At 45.8% G+C, this 27995-nt stretch overlaps 1 protein-coding gene across 4 annotated transcripts; it reads right to left on the bottom strand.

Annotated features, from left to right (window-relative positions):
- Nucleotides 1-51: 51 nt before the first annotated feature.
- On the bottom strand, nucleotides 52-27372 carry CTTN (cortactin). Of its 4 annotated transcripts, XM_048306328.1 has the most exons (17): nucleotides 27263-27372; nucleotides 24445-24528; nucleotides 24114-24187; nucleotides 22700-22829; nucleotides 20027-20137; nucleotides 19310-19364; nucleotides 18689-18799; nucleotides 17773-17883; nucleotides 17386-17496; nucleotides 16003-16113; nucleotides 14274-14329; nucleotides 6989-7058; nucleotides 6362-6510; nucleotides 3379-3468; nucleotides 3097-3286; nucleotides 2138-2209; nucleotides 52-1861 (listed from the first exon to the last, which is right to left on the bottom strand). In XM_048306328.1, exons 2-17 carry the CDS (start codon nucleotides 24526-24528, stop codon nucleotides 1725-1727), a joined length of 1662 nt encoding a protein of 553 aa, XP_048162285.1. In that variant the 5' UTR covers nucleotides 27263-27372; the 3' UTR covers nucleotides 52-1724. The 4 variants fall into 4 exon arrangements, with proteins under 4 accessions (XP_048162285.1, XP_048162286.1, XP_048162287.1 ...); XM_048306329.1 differs by lacking the exon at nucleotides 16003-16113 and having other exon boundaries at nucleotides 27263-27371; XM_048306330.1 differs by lacking the exon at nucleotides 18689-18799 and having other exon boundaries at nucleotides 27263-27370.
- Between the last annotated feature and the right edge of the window lie 623 nt (nucleotides 27373-27995).

The raw sequence follows: 27995 nt of genomic DNA, 5'->3' as shown, positions 1-27995 counted from the left end.
GTGCTGAGATTTTTCAAAAGAAAATTATTGAAAAAAAAAATATTCCATGCAAATGGTTCAAAAAATTTATTGAATATTTAATTTACAAAAAACATATCCCTATGAGGTGTTCTATGCAAAATTGGATGAAATAAACTGCATATAAAACCCAACCCTAGTAATGCAAGTACAACATAGATATGAGACCACAGAAAGGAGAAAAATATAGTAATAATAATTATGAAACACACGTGACATTCATGAAGGATTGTCCCAACCATCCAAGAACTGGTTCAACATGATGCCTTCCTTCTTGATACACCGTACATTTCACCATTTTGTACAGGCCCTCATATTCCATTGGTCCAAATTTAGAGTTGAAGGAATTCTTTGCCTTCTTTCTTGGCTGCTACACCAGATTTGCCATTTTTCTTTAGACCAGAAGGTGGAAACAGACAGTACAGACATTGAACACGTGCACTACTGGATACAACTTGCTATCTTTGGTAGGGACCCTAAATCTGCAGTGCTCAGCTTTCTAGAGCGACAGGAATTTCAGTTTTGGCAAAAAAAAACAAAACAAAACCAAACCCAAACAGGTTTAATTGTGTTGTTTAGTAGAACAGTACTGGCAGTTTCTGCTGAACATACAAAAAAAAAAGACTCTTGTCTGGTTTAAAAATGGAGATCATTCACGTGGGCTTCAAATCCAATGATTAACATTCCTTGACTCGAGAATGGTTCCATAAAATGTCACCACTGCACAGCAGGCCCTTCCCTGTGTGGCAATGGATGTGCTGCCCGCAGGACACAACTGCAACCCTGCCCCTCCCACCTTTTCCTGCCATTTAAAGCAATGGGAATATTCCTGCAGGTCTGGATGCCAGTTTCCTTCTGAACAAGCAGGAATCTCCTTGGGTGACTTAACATTTGCACAGTAACTTTTCCAAGTTTTCCTGGGAAAAGAGGAGGGTGAAGCAAAACCAAAAATGTAAAGGAATTTGGGACAATCAGTGCCAGAGAGTTTGCAGCCCTCCTCTGGGATAACATGAGCAGGAGGAGCAGGACCAAGAAAAAATAATTTAAAAAGAGGAAAAATAAAATTAATTCAAGAGCCAAGGAACTTCACTTTAAAAGAGAGAGAAAAAGTACCAGACTGTTTCCTTCATAACATTAATATTCCATAAATATTGGACAGTATTTGATTAACTGCCATTAGCTGCAATTTTCAAACATTTTCTCTGTTTTTTTCAAGAACTATCTGGAAAAGAAAAGAAAGAAAGAAAAGAAGAAAAAAGAAAAGAAAATAAAAAGCCCCCAACTCTGCACCTCCCCAGTCCTCCCCACTTGGTGGAAATGCAAACAACCTGCATAGCCATGACCTTCTCAGCTGCTTATTGGAAGACTAACTAGACTTGAACACTTGAGTAAATCTGCTCACTTAGGAGTAAAACATGCAATATTACAGCAGACAGCTACCTGTCCTCCAAAAGGCTTGGCTAATTTGGCAGAGAAGAAACGTTTCCAGAAGAAAATAAATCCCAAGAGCCTCGGTGACAGACGGAGTAGTTACAATATATTAGCGATTTCTGTGGCATAAACGTTCTAAAAAGCATCAGCGAAGTATTAAATATAAAAGCCATATGTCTACACCCCCTCCATCCTCAGGAAAGCCTCGTGGTCTGTAGTGTGAGCAGTCGTGTGTGCGGCCTGGGGAATTAAGGCATCAGCAGCAGCGGGAGCCCCTACTGCCTGAGCTCCACGTAGTTGGCAGGGAAGAGGCCGTAGCGGCCCTTGCACACGCCCCGCCACCAGCCGTCGTCGATCATCTCGATGTTGGTGATGATGTCGTCGGGGTCGAAGGAGATCTCGTCGTCACCCGCTGCAGGGAGAGCCCAACAGGGTCAGCACCCACACAAGCAAGGGCTCACAACAGCCCCAGCACCTGGGTGAAAGGGCTTTTTGGAAACTCCCACCGCTCCCACAAACAGCACCCAGTAACTCGCGCAAGCGTCTCCGCGCTGCTGTTAAACCCCCAAATCCCTGACTTTTCATCTGCCACTACAAGGGACATAAAAAGGCAAAGGAAAAATCCAGATTTATCTTGTGCAGAACAGAGCTTTCAAAGGCAAAGGGTGAAAACAAGAGCTTTGCTCACCAGCTTGGTAATCGTAAAGGGCTATGGCTGTGATCCCAAGTTCATTTTCATACTCATCATAGGCATTTTCTTCTGAAGAGAGGAGAGAGAACAATTAAAACACGAAGCACATTATCCCCTCAGTTCTTTTCTGTGGTGCTTCTCCTTCAATTGCACTGCTAACCCACACAGGAAGCAGGGAACAACCCATGCTAGGTTTCAGCAGTGCTGCTGTTCCTTCTGCATGGAGTTTTTCCCTAAATCACACGCACCTGAAGCATGAAAGGAAGCACTTACAAGAGACATTTAGCACAGGACTACATAAAAACAATCAGCCCTGTACTGCTTCTGTAAAACGTGACAGGACAGCTGAGCTCAAGATCACTGTCTAAGAGAATAATTAATACAAGTGGTGCATGCTGGGGAGGCAGAAAGGGGCCTGCTTCAAATTCCCAGTTTTTGTACCAGAGCAGGTTCATCCTTCACACCTCTTTCAGTAATCAGAAGAGGTGAGAAAAACCCAGGAATTCAAAAGAACCTTACTCTTGCAGTTTCGCAGATCCCTACTCGGCTCCCTCACAGGCACAGAACACAACACATCCATTTCAAACCCCAAGAATTGTTGATTGGATTTTTTTGCTGGCTCGGCACACGTTTAATCTCCAGCTCAGTGCTTTCTTCTCACGTTGAGCTACATTCCATGGGGTGGGAATGGTTACCCCTGAATTTCTTTTTGAACTGAGGCCCTGGAGAGCACTGTAATTACTCCAACATCATCTCACAGAAGTTAAGTAACTTCAACACCTTGCTGCAGCCATATATTAATTTCCTAATTAAAGTTTGTTGGTGGGGAATGTAGAAAGTCTCATCGGACTGAGAGTTTAGAAAACTAGGACAGCGTGCTATCGGCACCACTGCTCAGTAAGCTCTTGCACAAGGAAATAATCCTTATCTTAAGGGGTTTGCTGTGAGAAACAAACCTGCTTGGTAGTGGTCTGCTGCTCCTGCCACCTCATAGACAGTCTCTGGCTCGTACTCCGCCTCCCGCTGGCTCACTGCTTCCTGGTAGTCCGGCTCCGCTGCTTTGTAGCCAGCCTCTGGCTCCCGGGCAGTGGGGTAGGATGGGCTGGAGCTCTTGTAGGCTGACCCTGCCTCGTAGGAAACTGCATCCTGCAGGAAGACAGGGGAGCTCTGTCAGGGTTTTGGAAGAGGTTCCCATGCTCAGGATCAAACCCCACGTCCCGAAGGTGATCCCAACAAACCTCGTAGAGCGGGCTGGAGGGCGCCTTCTGCTCCGCCACCTGTGGGACAGGAGAGGCTGGTGGTGTCTGCTTCTTGGCTTTAGCTTGCTCCTAAATCCAGGAGAAAGGAAAACTTCAGTGCAGTTCAGTCGCTACAGAGATGACCAAGAGACAACCCTCCAGAATAAGGGACAGGCAGCATATCCTGCAACAAACTGCTGTGGTCACAGGAGGACTGGGCTGGCTGGGCCGAGCAGAGCACCAGAAATGCAGCAAAGCACAAGGGAAAAAAGGGAAGAAACAAAACCCCATGGCACATATGCATGCCTGTGTTTAAAAATAGAGTACCAGTGCTGTTGGGCCCATCCCCAGAGGAGCTGCAGGGTTTTGGTGCTCAGTGTATTCATTCTGCTCATCAGCTGGCTGGGCTTCACATCCCATTTCAGCCTGAGTTTAATGAACCTGAAGCCCACACACGTTCTGGGTGCATGACTGATGAACTGCCTTTGATGAGAAATGGCCCTGCAAGCTCTGGCAGGTCTGCAAAACTTCCTGCCAAGGCAAAGGACTGAATAGCTCAGACAAAAGAGGGTCCTACACAGTGACAGTGCAGGATTCAAATGTTCAGAGGAGCTAAGAGATGTGGCAGAAATAAAAGTAGTATTGCTATTGTGTTCTGTGACACAAAGAACGTGGATCTGTTCTGGCACTCAAGTGCTTCATGCTGTGCCATCCCACCTGTGAATCACAGGGCAATTCCACATCAGTGGGAAGCCACTCATTAGGGAGCCAGGACACCGAAGTGCAAGAAATGCTGTGCTGCTCACATGACACAAAAAAAGGTAACTATTTCAACAGGTAACTTTCATTTTGCCTCTCTTTACCACAGGGGAAAAGAAAACCATGAATCCAGGGCCAAACTGTCTTCTTCATTGAAAAAAAGAAGAGAAGATGTGTGCAATGGGAATCTGTGCACTCCAGTAGTTTAGGCCCATCAAACTGTAATACCCCAGAGGATTCTCAGGAGAAATGGCAGTACAGAGATGAAGCGGTAGGACTTTGTTCCAAAAAACTCTTCCTTTCCTTTGCTTGTCACAGCTCAGAAAAAAATACATCTAACAAAGAAAGCAAACCGTGTTTTGAGAGCAGAACCAGCTTTGAAGACAATTCAAAGCTTAGTGCTGTGCTTTTTGGAAAAAGTCTCTCCTGATGCAAACCCTCCCCCACTTTTAACTCCTGTGCTACAGATAAAAAAGATAAAAAGGCACCAGCATAGTGATTATTAGAAGTCAAACCTAAGTTTGGGGACAAATTAAGCAGTATCAATCCATTATTGATGTCAAACGTGGCAAGAGTTTGACTAACTTGTCCTAGGAAATGGGTCTGCAATCCAGATTATAGTTTAGGATAGACACAGCATAATTGCCATAAAACATTTAAATTGCATGGTCCCCCTCAGGCTGGGTTTTGTTCCACAGTGAAATGCTCCATGTGAAAGAGCATCCTGCCTTTTTTTCCAAGGCAGCAGAGCAGAGTGAAATCGTGAGGCAGCACTGACTCAACCCAGCCATCGAAGAAGAGCTCCCTGAGCACTCTTTGACTGTGTGACATTTGTGAGAAGCAAACCAGAACGAGGATTACCAGTAAACAGGGCTCTGGAAGGAATGCAGTCCATATGCACATTCCCCTGGTGGGAGTGTGTGTGCTCACATACCCTCTGAAAGTGGGACTTCATCCTTTGGTGTGAAGAAGTTCCCTGACAGGAATAAAGTTCACTCCAGTCAGAGTCCGTGCCCGCCCTTTGCACTGTCTGTGGATGCTGTGGATCACATCCCTGCCCTTCCCATGCTCAGCTTGGGAGCAAGGGGCAGTGCCAGCAGTGCCATTTCAGCTCTCCTCAGCCTCATTCCCCCTGTCCGTGCCTGCAGAATCCCACAATTAACCATGGAGACGTTCAGGCTGTAAGAACATTAATCATCTCGTTACGGGGAAATTTAAATACCAGCTTTGGGGGAAAAACTTCCAATGTGTCCAGGCAACAGAATCCTTGATGAAACACAAGAAAAATCCATCAAAATGGCTTGGATTTAACCCACACTTACAGCAAAAATACCAGCAAATAAATAATGTAATTCCTGACATAACAAAGGAATAAAACCAAAAAGGCAGTAGTTAAGGTCCCTTCCAACCCAAACCATTCCATGACCTCTTCCTCTCCCAGTTTTTCTCCAGCACAGTAAAGAAACCCCAGGAGTGTTTGGGGGAAGGTATTAAAAGTCCACGTGGAGGAAAGGCAGCACTAGACTGATGCAGAAAAGATGAGCTCCCATTCAGCCTGTGATACATCTCTGCAGTGAACATACGCTCGCACGGCACATTGTGGTGCCATAAGGCAAAACAGGTGATAATAGCACCTTTTTGTACTCTTAAAACAAATTAGTTACATCAAGCCTTAGTCTCCTCTAATATAAACTAATCTAAACAAATATGCAAATTCCATACAGCAGGCAAGATGCAGTTTCTGACTAAACATCTTGCTTATGAATAACACAAAAATCACTAAGCTTTTACCCATGCCAATGCTAAGTCAATTGTTTTAGTTCCCTAAGATTCAATAAACATTGGGAGGATTATCTTGCCCTAATCTCCTGGCTGTGTGCTGCACCACCTCCATCTCCCAAAACACTGATCCCAAAGGAACAGCATCACCAGCTATCACCATGGGGTTAAATTTCTTGCACGTGCAGGGCTTTTGGGGGACAACAGAGCTCTCTCCTCATGAGCTCCTTTGTGCCCAAAGGGAATCTGGGACTGCCAAAAGGCAGAAGTGCAGGAGGAAAAGGCCAGGCTGGAGTCACGCACAGCCAAAGCACAGACACAAACACACACTTTGAGCTTTACAGCCCAGCTGGAAAGGAGGAAAATACCTTTTCTCAGAGATTCCCTTTTCTCCCAGCACTGCATTGAAACCAGGCTGCTCCTATAGGACTTGAATTTTACTGACCTCCAGTTTCCTCCGAGCCTCCTCCTGTTCTTGCTTCTCCCTGGCCATTCTTTGGGCTCTCTCAGCTTCTGCCTTCCTTCGGTCTTCCTGCTCTTTCTCCTTGGCCAGGTTCTCAAAGTTAGCTCGGATGCTGCTTGTTTTATTAGCAACTGTGACATGGAAAAGAATTCAGGTCAAGTCATGTCTCAGGTTCTATATAAAGGTAGCCGAGAATGAGTTTTTGCTACGAATTTCTGCTTTTCTGCCCTCTGAGCTCATAGTCCAGTCAGGGAAGTCCTTCTTTCTTCCTCCCCCTTCCCAGCTCAAACCTCTTGTGCACCAAGAGTCTTCCAAAAAAACCTCTGCTTCTCCCTCCTCTCCTTCATGATACAACCTCCACCACTCTCCTACACAGCTCACTCTCCCTTATTTTTCCCTTCCTTAATTCTGACGAGCCTCAAGAGAAAAAACAAACTGTAACAAAGCAAAACAACCTCTAAAGGAAGGAGGCAGAGTATCTGAGGCTGCTAAAGAGCTGCAAATGCAGCAATTCCCTCTAGATGATCCTTACTCAGCACTACTACATCAATATCCCAGGATTCTGGACATTATCACCTCCAAAGAAAGGATTTGGGGCCAATGCCTTACCAGCTTCTACTGGCTTGGTCTTCTGATAAGTTGATGCTGGTTTCTCAATATCTTCAAAAGTTGCTGCATTCTATCAGTAAGGCCAAAAAGGATACATGTAAAAACACCCACAAATTCATGAAGACATTCACACAGCCTCAGCCTGACATATTTTACTGTAACAGTGTCCCCTCTAAGGCTTTTTGCAGAACATATGTCTTGGGGTGACCTTATGATGTGTATCCCATATCGCTGCCTATGCCCAGAAATTAATTATTGGCCTTTCTATGCCTCTGAACTGAGCCTGAGAGGGGGAAGAAAAACTGAGCAAAACTTTCTCAAAGCAGTTTGAAACTTGTTCAAGGTCACATAAAGATAGCAGGGGTTTTTTTCCAGCTGGGGCAGGGGGGAGCGAGGAAGCACCCGGCTGGCAGCTTTTCCAGTCAGTTTTTGGCCAGTTTTTTTCCAGTTCCTTGTTCTCTGGAGAGAGGCTGAGAGCTGAACTTTTCCTTCTCTGGAATTTCGGATTTTCTCCCTTTTCTACTGGACTGCCTGATTGCTGTAACATCAGAGCACATCGGGAGGACTTTCCACCGGGCACAGAGGGCCTGGCCCTGGGCCAAGCCCCAGCTCCGAGGAGACCAAAGGGAGGACTCGAACACTTTCCCAGGTTTTTCCTCTACAGCGAAAGATTTTACCATTTAACATTATTTTCCTTTCCCGTGTGCTTGTTAAATAAATAGTTTTATCTTCTTCACTTTCCTTCGAGGAAAATTTATTTTTTTTTTTCCCGAACCTGGTGGGGGGAGGGGTGGTTGTGCCTTCTCTCAGAATATATATATATTTCTAAATTTGGCCAAACCGGAACAAATTTAGTGGCGCCCAACTGTGTGGCTCGAAGGAAAGTGAAAAAACTTGTGCTAATTACATTTTGGGTTGAATTTACTTATTCTGTGTTGGAGTAAAGTAGTCACCATGCTGGTTGAGTTCATAATGTCTCTCTGGCTCGATGTACTCATGTCTTTCTGGTCCTTAGGCTTCATTGAGGTACTAGTGCTTTTTTGGTCCCTAGGGTTGTTTGCCTATCCACAACTTGCTCCAATCTTGTCCCTGGTATGTAAATTTTACAGAGAAGGGAGACGAATCAGGATTTCTATTTTGCTGTGCTCAGTGATAATGATTTATAAGAAGTTGATAGAGGTACAGGCAGCTGTTCGAGGTGTGTATGATAAGTGGTTTCTCCGTCCTAACCCCAGTCCTAGCTTCAGTAGCCTGTTTTGGGAATTTATTAGTAATTGCACCCAGATTGTTAGAGGAGGAGGAGATGGGGTTTCCCTTGCCTTTAAATTTGACAGGTTATCTTTTGAGAATGTTCAGTATCCCCTGGATGTTAAAGAGACCACCCTCCTGGTATTTAATCTGGTAATCTTCCTCTATATGATTCACAGCTTGTCTAGAATAAGAGCTCAGATTTCCAGGGTGACTGCTGAGACACCTGACCCAGAGGTGGAAAATCCTGAGTGGTGTGGGGAATGGGAGGACATCGGCCAAACCCTAAAGAAATTCTCTGACCCGATAGTTTGGGATTTCCCATCTGAACAAATTCAGAAACCAGCTGAGGTGGGAAAATATCTGAAAGAGAGATACAATGACAATTCTAATGAGAACAAGCTCCTTGCAATATGTTGGGCTTTGGCATATGCCTATCGCACACTGCAGCAGCAAGTAAAGGTAGAGAGGCAAGAAGATCAATCAGCAAAGCCTGCAGACACCCCAGTCACTCAGGCTGCAGATAAACCAGACAGCCAGCCCAAAACAGATGGAGAGTCTAAGCCACTGACAGTGGCTCCTGTCACGAGGAAAAAGCACACAACCAAAACTGATCGCCCAGTGAAAGATGATGATGATGCAGGGGAAGGAACCTCAAAAGATGCAGGGGAAGGAACCTCAAAACCACCAACGGACTCAGGCACAGAAACCATTACTGAGTCCATGTCCATAAAGGACCTTCACAGCCTAAGAAAGGATTACACCCGACGGTCCGATGAATCCATAATAAGTTGGATGGTCCGTATTTGGGATGCGGCAGGTGATGATGTGATGCTGGACGGTGCTGAAGCGAGGCATTTGGGATCCCTGTCACAAGATCCAGTGATCGACCAAGAGATGAAAAGGGAGGCTAACTCTACCAGTCTCTGGAGACGAGTTTTGACAGGCGTGATGGAAAGATATATGTGTGGAGATGATCTCTACATGCAGCAAACGCCGTGGAAGACCATAGAACAAGGGATCCAACGCCTGAGAGAACTAGGGGTGGTAGAGGTTGTCTTCACACATGACCCAGGATTGAGGAGTCCAGACCGGGCCAGAGTTATTCCATACATGTGGCGAAAACTCATACAGCTTGGGCCACCAGAATACGCTTCTGCTTTAGCAATAATGAAACCAGACTACGGTGCGAATGAGACCGTGCGGGATATGGCAGTGAAGCTCAGAGCATATGCAGACTCTGTGCATGGCCCAACACATGCAAGAATCGCAGCTGTGGAAACACATATGCAGAAAATGGAAGATGAAATGAAAAAGAGTCTCCAGGAGATTAAAGAGTGCCTTCTCCGTGGACGTTCCCCAGAGAGAAGGTACATCCCACGAAGTGAGCTGTGGAATTTCCTGTGTGACAGTGGGGAAAACATGAGGAAGTGGGGTGGACAACCCACTTCTGCTCTGGCAGCACGAGTGAGTGAATTGAAGGAGCGCAAGTCTCAGAAAGGAGGATCTACCAAAAAGGAAGTAGCTCCAGTTGCCTGTAGCCAAATTGCCGGAAATGATGGAAAAGACGACGGCATGTCCAATTCCCATGAAGGAACCTCTAAGGTGCAGGCCCAGGGAAAGAAGGATAACCAGGCATAGAGGGGCCCTGCCTCTAGCCAGGTGGAGGTCAGGGAAAACCGTGTTTTTTGGACTGTGTGGATTCGTTGGCCTGGTACATCAGAACCACAAAAATATGATGCCTTGGTTGACACTGGTGCGCAGTGTACAATAATTCCATCGCAGCATGTGGGGGTAGAATCTGTTTCTATTTCTGGTGTAACAGGTGGATCACAAAATTTGACCTTGGTGGAAGCTGAGGTGAGCCTGACTGGAAATGAGTGGAAGAGACATCTCATTGTGACTGGCCCAGAGGCCCCGTGCATTTTGGGCATAGACTTCCTCCGGAACGGGTATTTTAGAGACCCAAAGGGACTCAGGTGGGCTTTTGGAATAGCTGCTGTGGAGACAGAGGGCATTAAGCAATTGAACACTTTGCCTGGGCTATCAGAGAACCCGTCTGCAGTTGGCCTTCTGAAGGTGGAAGAACAAAGAGTACCAATTGCTACCTCGACAGTGCATCGCCGACAGTACCGGACAACTCGAGATGCTGTGATTCCCATCCACAAGATGATCCGTGAGCTGGAGACCCAAGGGGTGGTCAGCAAGACCCACTCACCCTTCAACAGCCCCATCTGGCCTGTGCGCAAATCGGAAGGAGAATGGAGATTGACTGTGGACTATCGTGCCCTGAATGAAGTGACTCCACCGCTGAGCGCTGCCGTGCCAGACATGTTGGAGCTCCAGTATGAGCTGGAGTCCAAAGCAGCGAAGTGGTACGCCACTATTGACATTGCCAATGCATTCTTCTCCATTCCTCTGGCAGCAGAGTGCAGGCCTCAGTTTGCCTTCACCTGGAGGGGCGTGCAGTACACCTGGAACCGACTGCCCCAGGGGTGGAAGCACAGTCCCACCATCTGCCATGGACTGATCCAGACTGCACTAGAAAAGGGTGAGGCTCCAGAACATTTGCAGTACATTGATGACATCATTGTGTGGGGGAACACTGCAACAGAAGTGTTTGAGAAAGGAGAGAAAGTTATCCGGATTCTCCTGGAAGCTGGTTTCGCCATTAAGAAGAGCAAAGTCAAGGGACCTGCCCAAGAGATCCAGTTCCTGGGAGTGAAATGGCAAGATGGACGGCGTCAGATTCCCACTGAGGTCATCAATAAGATCACAGTAATGTCTCCACCGACCAACAAGAAGGAAACACAAGCTTTCCTAGGTGCTATAGGTTTCTGGAGGATGCACATTCCCGAGTACAGCCAGATTGTGAGTCCTCTTTACCTGGTTACCCGCAAGAAGAACGATTTCCATTGGGGCCCTGAACAGCAACAAGCTTTTGCCCAAATCAAGCAGGAAATCGCTCATGCGGTAGCCCTTGGCCCAGTTAGGACAGGACCCGAAGTGAAGAACGTGCTCTATTCTGCAGCCGGAAGCCATGGCCTGTCCTGGAGCCTCTGGCAGAAGGTGCCTGGTGAGACTCGAGGTCGACCACTGGGATTCTGGAGCCGAAGCTACAGAGGGTCTGAGGCCAACTACACCCCAACAGAAAAGGAGATCTTGGCAGCCTATGAAGGAATCCAAGCCGTCTCAGAGGTAATTGGCACTGAGGCACAACTCCTCCTGGCACCCCGACTACCGGTGCTGGGGTGGATGTTCAAAGCAGAGGTTCCCTCTACCCACCATGCCACCAATGCCACATGGAGCAAATGGATTGCTCTCATCACACAGCGCGCCCGAATCGGAAAACTGAATCGCCCTGGGATTTTGGAAATAATTACCAACTGGCCTGAAGGTGAAAACTTTGGTCTTGCTGATGAAGAACAAGTGACACGCGCTGAAGAAGCTCCACCGTACAACCAACTGCCATCAGAAGACACACGCTACGCTCTTTTCACCGATGGTTCTTGTCGCATCGTAGGGATGAAACGAAAGTGGAAAGCAGCCGTATGGAGCCCCACACGACGGGTTGCAGAAGCTACTGAAGGAGAAGGTGGATCAAGCCAACTCGCTGAACTCAAAGCTGTTCAACTAGCTCTGGACATTGCTGAAAGGGAGAAGTGGCCAAAGCTCTACCTCTACACTGATTCATGGATGGTAGCCAATGCTCTGTGGGGATGGTTAGAAAAGTGGGAAAAAGCTAATTGGCAGCGTAGGGGAAAACCAATCTGGGCTGCTGCAGAGTGGAAAAACATCGCTGCCCGAGTAAGAAAGCTGGCTGTGAGAGTCCGCCATGTGGATGCTCACGTCCCCAAGAGTAGGGCTAATGAGGAACACCAAAACAACAAGCAGGTAGATCAGGCTGCAAAGATAGAAGTGTCACAGGTAGACTTGGACTGGAAACACAAGGGAGAGTTGTTCCTAGCTCGATGGGCCCATGATGCCTCAGGCCATCAGGGCAGAGATGCCACCTATAAGTGGGCACGAGACCGAGGGGTGGATCTAACCATGGACAGTATCTCCCAGGTTATCCATGACTGTGAGACATGCGCTGCGATCAAGCAGGCCAAGCGGGTGAAGCCCCTGTGGTACGGTGGGCGATGGTCCAAATACAAGTATGGGGAAGCCTGGCAGATTGATTACATCACACTGCCTCAAACCCGCCAAGGCAAGCGCTATGTGCTCACAATGGTAGAAGCCACCACTGGATGGCTGGAGACCTACCCTGTGCCTCACGCTACTGCCCGAAACACCATCCTGGGCCTTGAAAAGCAAGTCCTTTGGAGGCATGGCACCCCTGAGAGAATCGAGTCTGACAATGGGACTCATTTTAAGAATAGCCTTATTAATACCTGGGCTAGAGAACATGGCATTGAGTGGGTGTACCACATCCCTTACCATGCACCAGCTGCAGGCAAAGTGGAACGGTGCAATGGATTGTTGAAAACCACTTTGAAGGCACTGGGTGGGGGAACTTTCAAAAATTGGGAACAGAATCTAGCAAAGGCCACCTGGTTAGTTAACACCCGAGGTTCCACCAATAGAGCTGGTCCAGCCCAATCTGAATCCCTGCATACAACAGATGGAGATAAGGTCCCAGTAGTGCATGTCAGAGGTCTGTTAGGAAAGACTGTGTGGATAAATTCTGCCTCGAGTACAGACAAACCCATCCGTGGGGTTGTCTTTGCTCAGGGACCTGGTTGCACATGGTGGGTAATGCAGAAAGATGGCACAACACGTTGTGTACCACAGGGAGATCTGATTGTTGTGTGAAAACCACCTGTAGTGTGAAATGCCAGTATACCCTTGCTTGCTGAGTGTCACTGTCACTGTTCGTACATAGCTGTGTATATATATAAGTTTATGTATTAATGTGTGTGTGGAGAATTAGAATATCTTAGTTTGGACATTGAGCCAACAATATGGGATAAGGGGTGGAATGTCTTGGGGTGACCTTATGATGTGTATCCCATATCGCTGCCTATGCCCAGAAATTAATTATTGGCCTTTCTATGCCTCTGAACTGAGCCTGAGAGGGGGAAGAAAAACTGAGCAAAACTTTCTCAAAGCAGTTTGAAACTTGTTCAAGGTCACATAAAGATAGCAGGGGTTTTTTTCCAGCTGGGGCAGGGGGGAGCGAGGAAGCACCCGGCTGGCAGCTTTTCCAGTCAGTTTTTGGCCAGTTTTTTTCCAGTTCCTTGTTCTCTGGAGAGAGGCTGAGAGCTGAACTTTTCCTTCTCTGGAATTTCGGATTTTCTCCCTTTTCTACTGGACTGCCTGATTGCTGTAACATCAGAGCACATCGGGAGGACTTTCCACCGGGCACAGAGGGCCTGGCCCTGGGCCAAGCCCCAGCTCCGAGGAGACCAAAGGGAGGACTCGAACACTTTCCCAGGTTTTTCCTCTACAGCGAAAGATTTTACCATTTAACATTATTTTCCTTTCCCGTGTGCTTGTTAAATAAATAGTTTTATCTTCTTCACTTTCCTTCGAGGAAAATTTATTTTTTTTTTTCCCGAACCTGGTGGGGGGAGGGGTGGTTGTGCCTTCTCTCAGAATATATATATATTTCTAAATTTGGCCAAACCGGAACAACATCAAAACCAAATCAGGAAGAATCAAAACTTGACACAATAATAATAATAATAATAATAATCCTTTCTGCAAGTCAAACTAGAAGGAATTAATGTTCAGGGGCAGTTCTAAACACATCAAAATCCTGTTAATTAAAAAAAATGTTTAAGAGTGACTCATCAGAACTAAAAGCAAGGCAATACCCTAAACATACACTGTGTAGCTGTTGCTGTTCTAATCCACATAAGATGGCATCAGCTCTGTGTGTATAAATTTGCTTTTTAAAGGTTTAGGAAAGCACAAAACTTTACTCTTAGACTGGAGAAGTGTCCAGAAATAGAGAGCTGAGCCGTGCAGATCCAACCAGGCTGCTCTGCAGCCCCACAGACTATTGAAGTCTTGGCTCTTTGAAGGAACCTACCTTGTCCATCCGATCTTTCTGGACACCGTACTTCCCTCCAAATCCTTTGGAATAATCTAAAGGCAGGACAAAAAAGGTCAGAGCAGGGAGTTTGGTGCCCCTCCCGCCTTGCTGCCAAATGCAAACAGCCACCTCAGGTGCAAAGAGCCATTTCAGCTGCATGCAGAGCCACAGTGACAGCCACCAGAGAAAATGCAACTTGGCTTTGATGCAGAGAGGACACAGAAGCCCAGGAGCCCTCAGGAAGACCAGCAGACGACAGACTGTGGGCCACATGCATTCCCTGAGTAAACGTGAAGCTGAGGATTGATCAGGGATCAAGCAGAGAGTAAGGGAGGAGCCCTTCTGATCCATCACTTCTGCAACACAGCCTTTGACTGCACCAATTCTGAGCCCTCTGCAGAAATCATGGAGCCTGAGACATTTTCTGTGCTCAAAGGAGTCTTCGGTGACTACAGAGGTGTTTTAGTTTTGGGGTTTTTTTTCCTCTTTAGCTTGGTAAATTCCATGAATGGCAGGAAAATGTAACAAACTTCTCATTCCAGTGGGTTTGGCTGTGATACTCCGCTGGTGAATATTAAAGCCACTGGAGATCACTCCTGCTCTACAGGTGGAAAGGGGCAATTCCACAGGCCACAGCTTCAGTTGCCTAAAGCAGCTCGCCAGCACAGATATGGGGTGGCTGTGCTATCCCACACCAGCCCTGAGCTGCACACTCTGCCTCCCAGCTGGTGCTGACCCCAGCCCTCATGACACTCCCAAGTCAGATTCACTCACTAGTGATGCTGATAAAAACAACAAACAAACCTGGACAGGAGTGGGTTTCTGCTCTCACAGGAATGTCTGAGGAGCACCAGAGCAGCACAACAGCAGCAGCCAGAGTGTGTGGCTGGAAAAAACACCTCTTTGTGGTGGCAGTGAGCTGTAGGAATGTGCCCTCACACTCTCTACATAGACAGGCTTTCCTATCCATCCCTGGAATACGAGCCCTGCTCCTCTCAGCCCCCAAACCACTGGCTCTCCCTGCCAGCCATTGTAGTGTTTGCACTCGGGCTCTGAAAGTCTGTCTGTGTCACTACAGCACAGGAAAATAACAACTATCAATGAGCACCCTCGTTTTCTTCAGCTTGGTATGTATTTTCAGCCAGAATAAATATACTACACTTACATTTTCCTGCTCCAGACTCCTCACTTTAAGATAACGGAAAACCAGGAATTCATGGGTTGTACCCCAACTATTTCACAATGAATAAACAGAGCATTATAACAGCATTTGCTCACCCAAGAACCACAAACATTCCCTACTTCTTTCAAAGACTACAATAATTGTTAAATGATCTTGCCACAGCTCATTGATTGTTAATGGTTACGTGCATGGCCATTATCTGAATATTTTCCCACCAATTTATCCAGGCAAAACCTTATATTTAGTCTCTAAAACTGACTTCATTAACATCATACTAACAGTAATGTTATTATCACACTGCATGTACAGCTATTAATTAATTCAGGATTTTGCAGAGCTGTTGACTAAACCTTGGGTTTCCTGAACATAGGCTTGCTTTAGGTAATACTTGAAGGATAAAATGAAGAAAACTGCTGGATCATGGAAGGACAGAAGCGCAAGAAAGTGTCTGCACATTCCTGGCGTTGATCTACTCAGAGAACTATTTCAGACTGTGAGAGAAGTGGCTGCACTGGTAAGAAAGTAACAAGTGAAAAACGGTGCCTTGTTGAGATTCATGCTTGGCTAGTTTCTCCTTGTAATCAAACCCCACAGCAGATGGGTCCTGCCTTTCTGTCTGTACACCAAATTTCCCTCCGAAACCACTCTTATAGTCTGAAAAAGCCACATGGGATACATTAAAACCAAGGCAGGAAAATAAAGAAGTTTAGTCAGAGACACTCAAAATAATTTTTGCAATATTTTCAATTATCAGCAATTTTGGATGGTGAAAAAAAAAAAAAACTATCTCAAGACACTTCTGTAAAAGTAAATTGAAAAAAGTTTCAACTTGAGATGATTTATCAGATATAAGAACACCATTCTGAAGTCACAGAAAAAAACCATTTCTCAACATTTTTCATCCATACTGCATAATGCACTTGCATTTCATCAAAGGTATGAACACAGGCACACAGCTAATTTGTTCACCCAAACAAAACAACAAAATACACAAGAGAATAAACAAAATAAACACCAAAACATACAAGAGAATCAAATGAGCTTCCTTCATCAGCGTGGTTAACATTTGTACAGACAGCTGACTTTTAAAGAGGTGTGAAGATGGGCTCCACAGAGACCACCCTCCAGACATTCCTTAAAGGAAGGAGGAATATTCCTGCTGCCACACAGCTTGAGGGAGAGAAAAGGCTTCAGCTAAGAGCTGATCATTCCCTACTGCTGCCTAGGGGACAGCCATTTACATATATATATATATATATATATTTATATATATAAATACATATGTGTGTTATAAAATGAGGGATGGCACAGGAAAAAAGGGCTTCAGGTAATCCTCTCACAACAAATCTGCTGGAGCACCCAACAGAACAATATTCTGAGGAACAGTTTTAATTTCATCACTTAAAAACATTAATTTAAAAGCAGTGACAGGCAGAGGGCTAGAGAGCAACAGCTGCATTTTACAGGAAGTTATGTTTTTACTGGGCACCAAGTATTTCACAGTAATAGGTACCCCACAGGCCAGGAAGAAGGACTGCATTTTAGTCTGTCCCTGCACGAAAACAGGGATATACACAACAGAATCCAGAAGGGAAAAATTATTTGAGGGAAGTACAAAGGAATTCCTAACCTGTGGTTTGCACAACTCGACTGAAAAAGGAAAATAATCCAGGCTACTTGCAGGCTCATAAAGGGAGAATTTAGCCCTGAGCCTGGACTTTGAGGGGCTGGGTGTCAGCTGTGCCAAAGCCGCTCTGCAGCCACCAGTTCAACCAGTGACAGCAAAACCCAGACACAGGAAAGGAGCCTCACGCCAGCTCCTGTGAGGCTGTGCCCGAAGACACCAGGGCAGGGGGCTCACACAGGCAACAGGAGGTCACAACGAGGGGAGGCAGAAAGAACAGCAAGGAACGGAGAGCTCTGTACCTTTCTGCGACTCGTGCAGCTGCACTTTCTCCTGGTGGTCCCAGCCAAGGGCACACTTGTCCTGTCTGTCTGTCTGCACGCCAAACTTGCCTCCAAAGCCCTTTACATAATCTGTGGAGTTTTCAGAAAACATTATTGCAGTTCGTAGCTGTAAACTGCATTCAACAGAAAAACCAGGAACACGTTAGGAGATAAGCCACCCTGTTCATAATACACGCACTCATTTGAGGGGATGCACAGTCTGCACACACACAGGGCAAACACACATTTACCACAAAAAAAAAAAAAAAATCCAAAAACTCCCACCCAAAAAAACCCCACAGACAAAATATTTTTCCCAGGTTTAAAAGGGTCTGAGCTGCTATTTTTAAAGAAGATAATAAAAACCTTTCTGTGATTCATGTTTTTCCGTTTTGCCTTGATATTCAAAGCCAACAGCACTTTTATCCACTTTGTCCTTGTCGACACCATATTTACCACCAAAGCCCTTGGAATAATCTAGAGATAAGAGGGAAGAGTTTTGTTTTAAGTGTTCAGCAACAAAATCATCACCTTGAGAAATTGTGATAATCAGGGCTGCTAGCATTACGTCATGTTTTGAAAGAAGCACTGACACCCTCAGATAAACTTGATTTCAGACACTGAAGTCAGAAATCCTTCAGAATACCTTCTCCAGGATGTAAAATAAAATTGCATTTTGCTGGGTAATACCAGCAGTTCAGCTGCTTGACTCCTTGGTAAAATTCTGAAGACACTTTAGCAAAGTGAACTTCAAAACCTGTGTCAGCAACAGCCTGGATGCTTTTAAACACCCCCTGCTCCTTGCTAGCATTTCTAGAGCACAAACATTTCTTTGGGATAAACAGGAAACAGATGGCAAATTGTCACAATTTTTTAATAAAATGGTCAATTTTTGATCAGACATGCCTGGAAACCTGACCAGCAACACAAAATCTATTAACTCTAAATGCTGCTAACTGGCAAATATTTTAATCCACAAACAGCTGATTCTTTTCGAAGCACTTCTCTGTGGTGGTTAAACTGCTCACAGTCTGAATACTTTGATCTACAGCTTTTCAAAAGGAGCTGCAAAAAACCTCCTTAAAACCAGGCAGAACTGACGGGTTTTTAGGCTTCTTTTTTCAGAAGTCGAGGTTTTCAGCAACGTAAATTTTACCCAGCGTTACCTTTCAGCAGGTTGGGAGTGCAAGAGGTGTAAAACATGAGTATTTTACAACATGGCCTATGGGCAGTGCCTACAGCATCAGGGAAGGAGCCTGCTAACACATGTGTGTCTATTCACCCTTCTGGGAGTCGTGTTTCTCAGTTTTCCCCTGGTAATCAAACCCCACTGCACTCTTGTCCACTCTGTCAGCCTGTACTCCGTATTTTCCACCAAAACCACTTGAGTAGTCTGCATTGAGAGTAAAGCACAATAAAAACAGCATGAAGGCACTTGTCACAGATACAGCATAGCCTAGCAATTGAGGGGAAAAACAAGTTATTTCAGAACTGAAGTATTATTAATGCTTTAGCACACAAAATTCGGTTTCATTTTAAATACAAGATAAGCAACCGTCCTACAGCTTATGATGGTTCCCATTAAATTTATTCCCTATTTCCAACAGGGTGCAATACAGCAAAGAGCAACTCCCAGTCTTCCTGACATGTCCTTGAACCTCACTTCAGAGAGAAAAACAAGACTCCTGACGACCCACTATTTCCTTGCCTTAAAACCTCATCAACTCATGAAACTGCTCTGAAATTCATTTATTCCTCTTCTGTTCCACCAAACCCACCATTTGATTCATTGAGAATGTCATGCAGAGGTCTCACTAAACGAGGTACTTTCCATACAGTGAAAGAATCTACTCTGGTTTTTACAGAAAATGTGCTCACAGAGGTGACCACCTCCCCACTTTACCTTTTTGGGAGGGATGCTTCTCAGTTTTGCCTTGATATTCAAACCCAACAGCTGACTGGAAGAGAAATAAAATGACATGTGTGACAGAGTTAGGCATTAGGAGAAAAACTGCACGAAGAGCATGGCAAGTGGACGAAGAGCATGGCAAGCTCCTGTGTCTTTCCATACTGCTCTGACCTTCTGGATTGGGGGCATAAATACCTATTTAACTTATGAGCCATATGCATTTACATGGTAATTTAGTGCATGGCAAATCATACCAGCAGCAAACTCCAGTCTGGCCTTGCCAGGTCCAGCAATTCAGTATGACAAAAATCCAGCATTTCCATGCAGGGATTGTTACGGAATCTTGGAACACGACATTAATCATCCTGCCCAGTAGTTCATGTTAAGATACAGGGCAAACCAGCCCCCAAACCCCTCCTGCTATAGCATTCACACTGACCTTGTCCAAGAACACAAGAAAAGTAATATTTTAACATCTCTTTTCAGCTTTCTTTTCAACTCATCTCAATCTCCCACGAGGGATTTTTTCTGCTCCGCTTTAAACAGCAATTCATCTCCATAACAGTCAGTGTTAGCTTCTGCTAAACTTCAAAAAGAGCAGGAAGAGCAGCCCACGACAGCATCCTAAGGCACTGGAATTTTGCAGTTTTATGTACAAAAGGAGGAAATAAACCACTGTGGGTGGCTGCAGGAGGAGATGACATCACTCACCTGATCAACTCTATCGGTTTGTACTCCAAACTTGCCACCAAACCCTTTCACCGAATCCACTTGGGAGCAATGCTTAGAAAGTTTGGATTGGTATTCATGTCCAACAGCTGACTGCAAGAAATTGGTTAAGTTCAGAGACAGCAGTTCTACACAGGTCTGTGTGTCAGACAAAACACTGCACCAAGCAACCTGAGGGTGAGTTTTGTTACCAACATGCATCACTGCCACTCCTCCTGCTGAAACCAACTTCCCTGGAAATCCCTACTCACTTGGGAGGTCTCCACAAGGATGTTGGCAGGCTACCAATCCAGCCTAGGCAAGGGAAGTGACTGCATTTTACGAGGGCTATTTTATGCCCTGCATTTGCACTTCAAAAAGCACAGGAATGTAAGCAAGACAGGTACAGAGGGAGTCTTGGTGATGTTCATGCAGAATTTGAAGTGAGCTCCAGGTGAAACACACAGCCTTGTGTTTAGGCACTTGTATTTAGGGATCTGTTTTAGCTGACAGGGGACTGCAACAAATAACAACCAAAGCCAGCTGCCATTGGTTTAGGGAAGCATAAATCAGAATTAGGCATCTTCCTCACTTGCAAAATGGTACTGAACATGAGGAGATGCACTCACACCTGTGCCAAAGGTATCCCAGCCCTGCATCCTGGCCCTGGAAGTTGAGCTGAACAGAGGCTGAGCTCCATCCATCCCACCACAACTGGCAGGACACAGGGATATGTAATTACACACCTGGAAGTGCCTCCACACAGCCTTTGCTAGTGTTACACTGACCTAGTGCTAGGGAGCCCTTCCAGCTCCTGGAATTGTTGCTGGAGCCTCACACCTCTAGCAAAAGTGCTTTTTCCTTGCCCAGTGCCAACACTGGGAACCGGCCAGAGCAATTCATCAGTTTAACCCAACACTGGATAATCCTGTGCCAGGCAGCTGCACCAAGGTGAATTATTTTGAGGACACAAGGTACCTGCACACCTAAGTAACTTGGATTTCAGTGTTTGCTCTTTTTCTTCCACACAGGTGCTGGAGGGAACATTCCCAGCAGGTAGGGAGGCAAAGCATTACTGGCTGAAGTTACTGCCAGGTAACAGATCAAGGATGGCAACAATAGGACACTGCTTTAACTCAGAAGCATTACAAAAGCTGCCTTCTTTTCCTGACTGAAACAATCACACTCCCGTTCATTTTGCAGGTGTTCTGTACCACAGTATCTGTTAAATGTGGCAGAAAAGGCTCCCACCTCCCTTTATTCTTCCCATTACATTTATGGAAAACACGAAGCTCTGAAAATTTTAGAGTTTATGTGGTTTTACATGATCTCCCTTTTGTTATATCAACTGAGGTATGAGCGTGGTGTTTTCTTCGTGGTACCAGGACTTTCTGCGTTTCACCAAATACCAAGCATTACAACAAATCCCCCTTTAGAAAAGACTTAGAAGAATATTTTTCTTGGAAATCTGTATTTCAGAGTAAAACACCCCCATAATTTTTCTGTACATTTTAAACCAGCTCGGGAGGTATGGCACACAGAGCGATGGAACTGTTCATTTTAACTCAGCACCAAGGTTTTGCCCTAAATGCAGCAAAACCCTGCACCAGGACAACGCTGCAGTGACTCTGATTTAATGGCCAAGCTTTAAAGCCAAGCTTTAAGAGCAGCACACCTGCACAGACACCTGCAAAGGAGACATCTCAGCCACAAGGCTTCAGAACTACAGTTACAAGGGGGAAGGATTTATTACAAACATAAATCATGAACACCTCCTGCCACCAGCATCACTCAGATGGGCCTGACCGGCACGTTTTTCCCCCATGATTAATTCTGGCCTATGGAAAACACTGCTGACTTTGGGTCCTTTCTTTTTCCCTATGGACACAGGTGAGGGATAAACTGCTGACACTAGAGAGCAGCAGCAGAACAGGTCTGGTGGTTGAATCTGCTCAGCAATTCCTCTTCTCAGATTGAAAGGTTAGCTGATTTCAAAGGCCCACTGAGAATTGGACAGCAATTAACTCTGGAATACGGGAATCCAGCAAAAATTTAAGGCTGCCAAGTTACCAAGAACACAGAAAGTAAGAAAACTTTCTCATTCAGGAATGTTTTAATTCTTATTCTAACAGAGTTCATGAAAGAAAGCAGCCAGAAGTTGATATGCCTATTTATCACATGACTAAAGGAATTATATTAAGAATTATAACTTTTTTCAACAGTGTAACATAAGCAGCCATCAACTCCTTATATAAAAACCTACCATCTGATTGAAGTACAAGGATATTTTAAATACTTGCATTACTTGTCACTGTTCAGAGTTTGTTCACAAGAGCTGCTCTCTGATTTTAATGCAGCAGCACATCCTTTTTTCTGGCAGTCTCTATCTACATGCATAGAAGAGCTGGCACAGCATCCAAATAGAAAGATCATACTGGACTTATTAATGCACGAAGCGCTCTGTTAATTTAGAAACATTAATTTGAAAACTTGAATCCTGACTCCAGGGGAATCCTCTCACGACTTGGCATCAATCAAAGTCATGTGGGGCCGTTGCACATCCCAGAGCAAAGCAGGAACACGCTCAGCTTACACAGAGTGGTGCTGGCCACGGGCAAGGCAAGGCTTATCACTTCACTTATCACTTCATCCCAGGGAAGCCCCATTGATACTTACTTTATCCATTCGATCTTGTTCCACGCCAAACTTCCCTCCATAGCCATGGGAAGCTTTTGGTCCTGTTTGCAGCTCCCTCTCTTTGAGGTTCTGGTGTTCTTGGAATACATTTTCCCTCAGCTGATGAATACTTTAAAAGACAAATAACCAAGCAGCAAGTTTTACTAAGGAAGTTTCAGCAAGCAACTTCATAAAGATGCAAAATATAAAGCTGACAAAAATATCATCTTAACTAGAAGTTGGATGACTTGCATTTTTCAAGCCCTTCCCATTTTTTCAGTGCACAAAACATCTCCTCATATTTTGAGACACTGGATTTGTCCCACTGCAAAATGTTGTTTAAAAAAAGAAAAGAAACTTGCTGGTTTTAAGACTAATGTGGAAGGGAACTTTATTTTAACAATCCATTACCTAGAGTTGATTTGTGCCTGAAACATATCTTTTTTTCCTCATGTCCTAATTTAAATTCTTCCCAATGCTTTCTATTTAGACGGCAACTTTTCAGAACAGGGATCATCCCTTATCACACACAGTCCCTATGGCAACAGGGCTAATTCTAACAGAGCATTCTGGACACCACTCTACTGCAAAATAAAGATGGCAGGAAACTTGCACCTCCTCTTCCCAAAGTGATCCCTTAAAATATGCAGGAATTGAACTGAGGGCAGAGCAGACTAGGCACAAGAAGGGTAATCCAGGATGTAATCTGCACCTTAAGCACTTCCCACCCCAGTTTTAAGCTTCCTCAGGTGTAATTCAGCCAGCAGGAATCCCCACTGCTCTCAGAACAGGGCAGAGTAACACTGATCCCTGAGGTAACCAGAGTTCAGTCTCCCTCTGTCTGCAACAATCCTGCATTTCCTAAAACTGCTTTATAGTTCGGTCTTAAGCACCTTTTGTAAGAAATACAAGACTCAGGAGATGCATCATCTCTGTTTCACATATCCCTCTGTGATGCACTCATCTGCTTTTCTATAAGAGAGCTCAGTTTGTTACTTTGCCAGGGTTTTTATGAGTTTGGTGGCAGCAGTTTTCTAAACAAAGTGTAAGAATTAAGGGACCAAACGTTTCCTTAAAGTACAAAACTGGAGCTGCTCGGATCCCTCAGCTTCTCCCCTGGCACTACTGGCTCTTGCACCAAAACAGCACAAAGAACCTTTCCAGACACAGAGGCAGGAAAAATCACATTTCCAGTGACAAAGAAAGATTTAAGAGGCCCTACACCGTATTTCTGCTCTGAATTTCAGCTCTGAAGACACTGACAGATTTGAAAGACCAGCAATCTGACAAATAATCAATCTTCTACAGGGACTCTTGTTTTAATTATGAGGACACAAGTAACTGAGAACATGAGGTGATTAAAAGTTGCCTAGGACTGTGCCTATTAATACATTTCACAAGAGAGCTGCTTTACTTGATGTGCTCTTGGTGGCCAGATCCATTCACGGTTTTAGCTCCCCAGCGCTGTTCTTTCTCACTCACATCGTTCTGTGAAGGACACACAGAAAAAGAGAGTTAAACACCCAAAGAAATCACTAGTTACACACATTTCACAGCTCACAGCAAAACCTTCCAGCAGTCACTGAGACCACAAGGGTTAGAAAAGCAGCTTCACTTCCCCTCCACTTCCAGGGACCTGCTCCTGACAGTTTATTTTGCCAAGACATAGCCCCCACCCTGCAGAGCTCCTCTGGAACTGTCCCAGGACCCGCTCCTGGCAGATCAGCAAACCCCAAAAGCCATACCACAAAGTCTGGATCCGTCTCCCAGTCATCAGCTCCGTCATCCTGGCTGACAGACACGGTGTGGCCTGCAGTAGCCTTCCACATCTGCAACACCAGCAGGAGAAGCAGGGTCATGCTCCACTCCAGTGCCAGCTCATTTGGTTCATGCAGGAGCTGACTCAATGAGGAGATGGAATTCAAAATTCCCAATAAAGTATGCTATTTAACCACATCACCAAAAGCTGTGCTTGCAGCGAAAACAGGTTTGACCATTGGTGCTCAGGCTGTCTTCTCAAGCTGCCTTAAAAACCTGTTTAATTCTCCCATTTGCGCTGTATTAGGAGCAATTGCTGTTTCAAAGAGAACAGTGTCACCTTTCCTTGCCCAAATTAACGTGTGTCTTTTGTGCAGTCACTGCAGCCAAACACTTCTCCTCACACAGGTTTCCAAGCCAACATGCACCTCCAACAACTGCTAATTCTGGATCATGTGCATACAGTTAAGGGGTAGGAATAGGTGGAGTTTTTTTCCTCAGGCATTAAAACATTGTTCTTCACCTGCATTACACCTGCACGACCTGCCCTGCTGTGCAGTGAGTTTCAGCAAGGTGACAGAAATCCCAACAGCTCCAAGAATTTGCACACAATCCAGACATTGCTCCAACAACAGAGTACAGGAGTGTCTGTGTTCCTCGGGTAATCCCTTGTGAGACACGGTGTACACAAACGAAACAGAGGGCGACTGCTGGAGCACTGACAGCAGGAAGCGAGACTCGTGAAAAAGGCAAACAGTGACTTCTAGAAACAGCACCCAGCACTTTCAAGAGGTTAACGATTTGGGGCCTCTCACTTTCTGGAAACCTTATCCCCTGTGGAGCATCAAGTTGGAAGCTTTTAATCAACACTTCTGAATGCAACTAGTTAGCAGAATTCCTGATCTTCCTGGTGCTAGCGGCTGGATTTTACGCCCTTTATTCAATGTAAATCAAAACAAATAAATTCTAGAAAGCAAAACTAGAACATCAAACTACAAGCTGCCTGTTCTCCCAGCTTTTTCAGAACACACTTCAGAGAAAGGATTTTTCTTTGCTATTCAACTAGAGTTCAGCTTTTTAACAGCTTTTTTTTTTTCTGTCCTCTTACCTTCATCCTTCTAATTAAGAATAGATTACAAAGGTAATTATCACAGGCTATTTAATTCACACAAGCATAATTCAGTGGGCGGGATGAAAACTCCCTCTGAAATGCCTAACTAACAGTCCCTGGGTAAAGTCCGCCGCTCGTTCTGTTAGGCGTGTTCTGCAGCCTGGCAGAACCAGCTGATGAGCCAGTTCTATGGAGCATTTCAGAAGTTTCAGGACTGGTAACGTGAGTGAGAACAACTGAAAAACTGATAGTCAAACACCAGGGTAGCAAATGCTGGAGTAGCCTGGAAGGAGGGTGTAGAAGCAGAGCAGGTGACATCCTAACACAGTACGAATACGTTTCCCCTCATGTTTTTTCAGGTCTCCCATCTCTAAATTCCTCTGGCAGTTAAGGAACTAACCTTTATAATAGTACTTCATATCCAAAAAATCTGTGAGACTACGAGTTTATAACCCAAACTTTTAGAACGTGGATATTTTAACAGCATCCTTAAAATACTCTGTTCTAAAGCCTTCTTTCACATGATTGTGTCCGATTGCCCTACTCTTTCCTACTAAAATCCAATCTCTCACCAAAAAAAGCCCCAAAAGCCTTGGAAAGCAGAACCCAACCAGTTCAATAATAAAATTCAACATGGGTCCAAGTTCTTTCTAACTCCTCCTAAGAGGGATGTTTTGTATCCATCCTTCTGTGCTCCACCACACTGTGCAAGATGCTTAGGAATGGAATTCAAGTGACAAGAGCTGAAGCAGAGGTACATCTGTGTATGGCGAATTTCTACATACTTTGCGCAAAACACAACTTTTTTCCCCCCAAGTACTTGTTTCTTATGCTCACTTGATGGATGTACTTTGTTCATTCAGCTGTGCTTGGACATTTCAGAGAACAAAAGCTGGATCCTTCAGTCTAGGTTTCATTGCTTCCTCCTCAAGCTCTCACAAACAATAGCTCAGGGAAGAAGGATTTCACACGCACCCCCGTGCAAAATCCAGAATCCACCAGGATTCTTTGCAAATCATGCGCATAAACGCCAACATTTTTCCGCAGCTCAACCCTGCATTCTATGAAGTGAATTCCACAAGGAGCAAAGCAGCCCCAGCGACCAAGGCTCCCAGTCCACAGCCAGCAGGAATAAGCCTGGTTTCCGCCTGCTATTCCAGCACCGATTCCAGGGCAGAACGAGGAGAAACACGATCTATTCATGACTCACTGACTCACGTGGTCATGATTCCTGAAGGAAGAAGCAAACGCTACGGTTCGAACACAAACCCAGGCTAAATATACGCCTCGAATGTATGCGCTCCTCAGCGCTGCTATGACTAATCAGCACACACATCATCCTACCCAGCACCTTTAGCGGCACCCTCGGCAGCTCCCCGCTGCCCGGGCCTAGGGACGCGCTCCGGGCAGCAGCAGCCGAGCCCCGGGGCGCAGGTGAGGGGAGCCGGGCAGCAGCTCCCGGGCCGGCCGGGGCCGCACGGCCTGAGCCCGGCACCGAGGCCAGGGGGCTCTGCCCTGAGGGGCGCCCACGGCAGCGGCACCACCGCTGTGGGGACCCCCCGCCGCAGACGCTTCCCCGCAAGTTCCCAGCTTCGGAGGTGAAACAGAATTTTTTAAGAAAAGGGCACCGAGTCGCGTCCGCCCCCGTGCGCGGAGCCCGCGGCCCGGCTCCCCCTCAGCCCCGCCGCGCTTACTCTGCCTCTGCCGCCGCCTCCTCCTCGGCGCTGGCTCCCCGCCGGTGCTTCCCAGGCTGGCGGCGGCTGCTGCTGCTGCAATTTCCGCTTCTCCCGAGCTCCCACTTCCTCTTCCCGGCTCCAGGTGGGAGCGGGACGCGCTCCGCTCCGCCCCGCCGGGAGGGGCCCGGCCCGGGAACGCCGCCTCGCCCCGGGAGCCTGCGGGGCTCCGAGCCGCTCCAACAGTGATAAGCATTTATTTCTGGAGCCGCAGCTGGGCTGCTCTTTGCCCCGTTGCTTTCAGCCGCTCCAAAAATGCACCGTCAGGAGTTTTTAAATGGCCACAGGGGAGTTGTTGGTGCAGTTTTGGACATCCTTTTTTAATGTTAATACTCACTTTTGCACCGTCATGTTTTGGAAGTCGCATCTACTCCGTCCCCAGGGGTTCCCATCACTTTTAAAAGGTTCCCCCGGGGCTGGGGTCCCCCAGGGGATCCAAATGAAACAGATGCTAAAATGGAATCAACGAGGGTTTAAAACACTCTGGTAGGAGTTACTGGTTTGCCCACTGTTTGAGTCTTCTAGAGGAGGGAAAGGTCCCCAGGAACGCCATTTCTAGCGAAAAACATTGCAAACAAACACACGAATTCAAGCTGTAATAAAGGGCAAGATAAACAAAAAATCCAGGTGAACACAAATGCAATTCCAAACGTAGCCAGGTCACGTTATAAATCGGCTCAGCTACTTTTTCCTG

Source organism: Corvus hawaiiensis, chromosome 6 (genome assembly GCF_020740725.1).
Source record: "Corvus hawaiiensis isolate bCorHaw1 chromosome 6, bCorHaw1.pri.cur, whole genome shotgun sequence".
Lineage (NCBI taxonomy): Eukaryota > Metazoa > Chordata > Aves > Passeriformes > Corvidae > Corvus > Corvus hawaiiensis.
Note: the sequence above shows the minus strand (reverse complement) of the source record. Positions and strands in the feature narration are given on the sequence as shown.

Excerpts from the sequence above, each read along its gene's own strand:
- CTTN (XM_048306328.1), bottom strand. The coding sequence starts at position 24,528 with ATGTGGAAGGCTACTGCAGGCCACACCGTGTCTGTCAGCCAGGATGAC. Across the intron at positions 18,800-19,309 it reads GAAGCATCCCTCCCAAAAAG|ACTACTCAAGTGGTTTTGGT; the intron begins GTAAAGTGGGGA and ends CTCTCAATGCAG. Across the intron at positions 3,469-6,361 it reads AGGCTCGGAGGAAACTGGAG|GAGCAAGCTAAAGCCAAGAA; the intron begins GTCAGTAAAATT and ends TCCTGGATTTAG.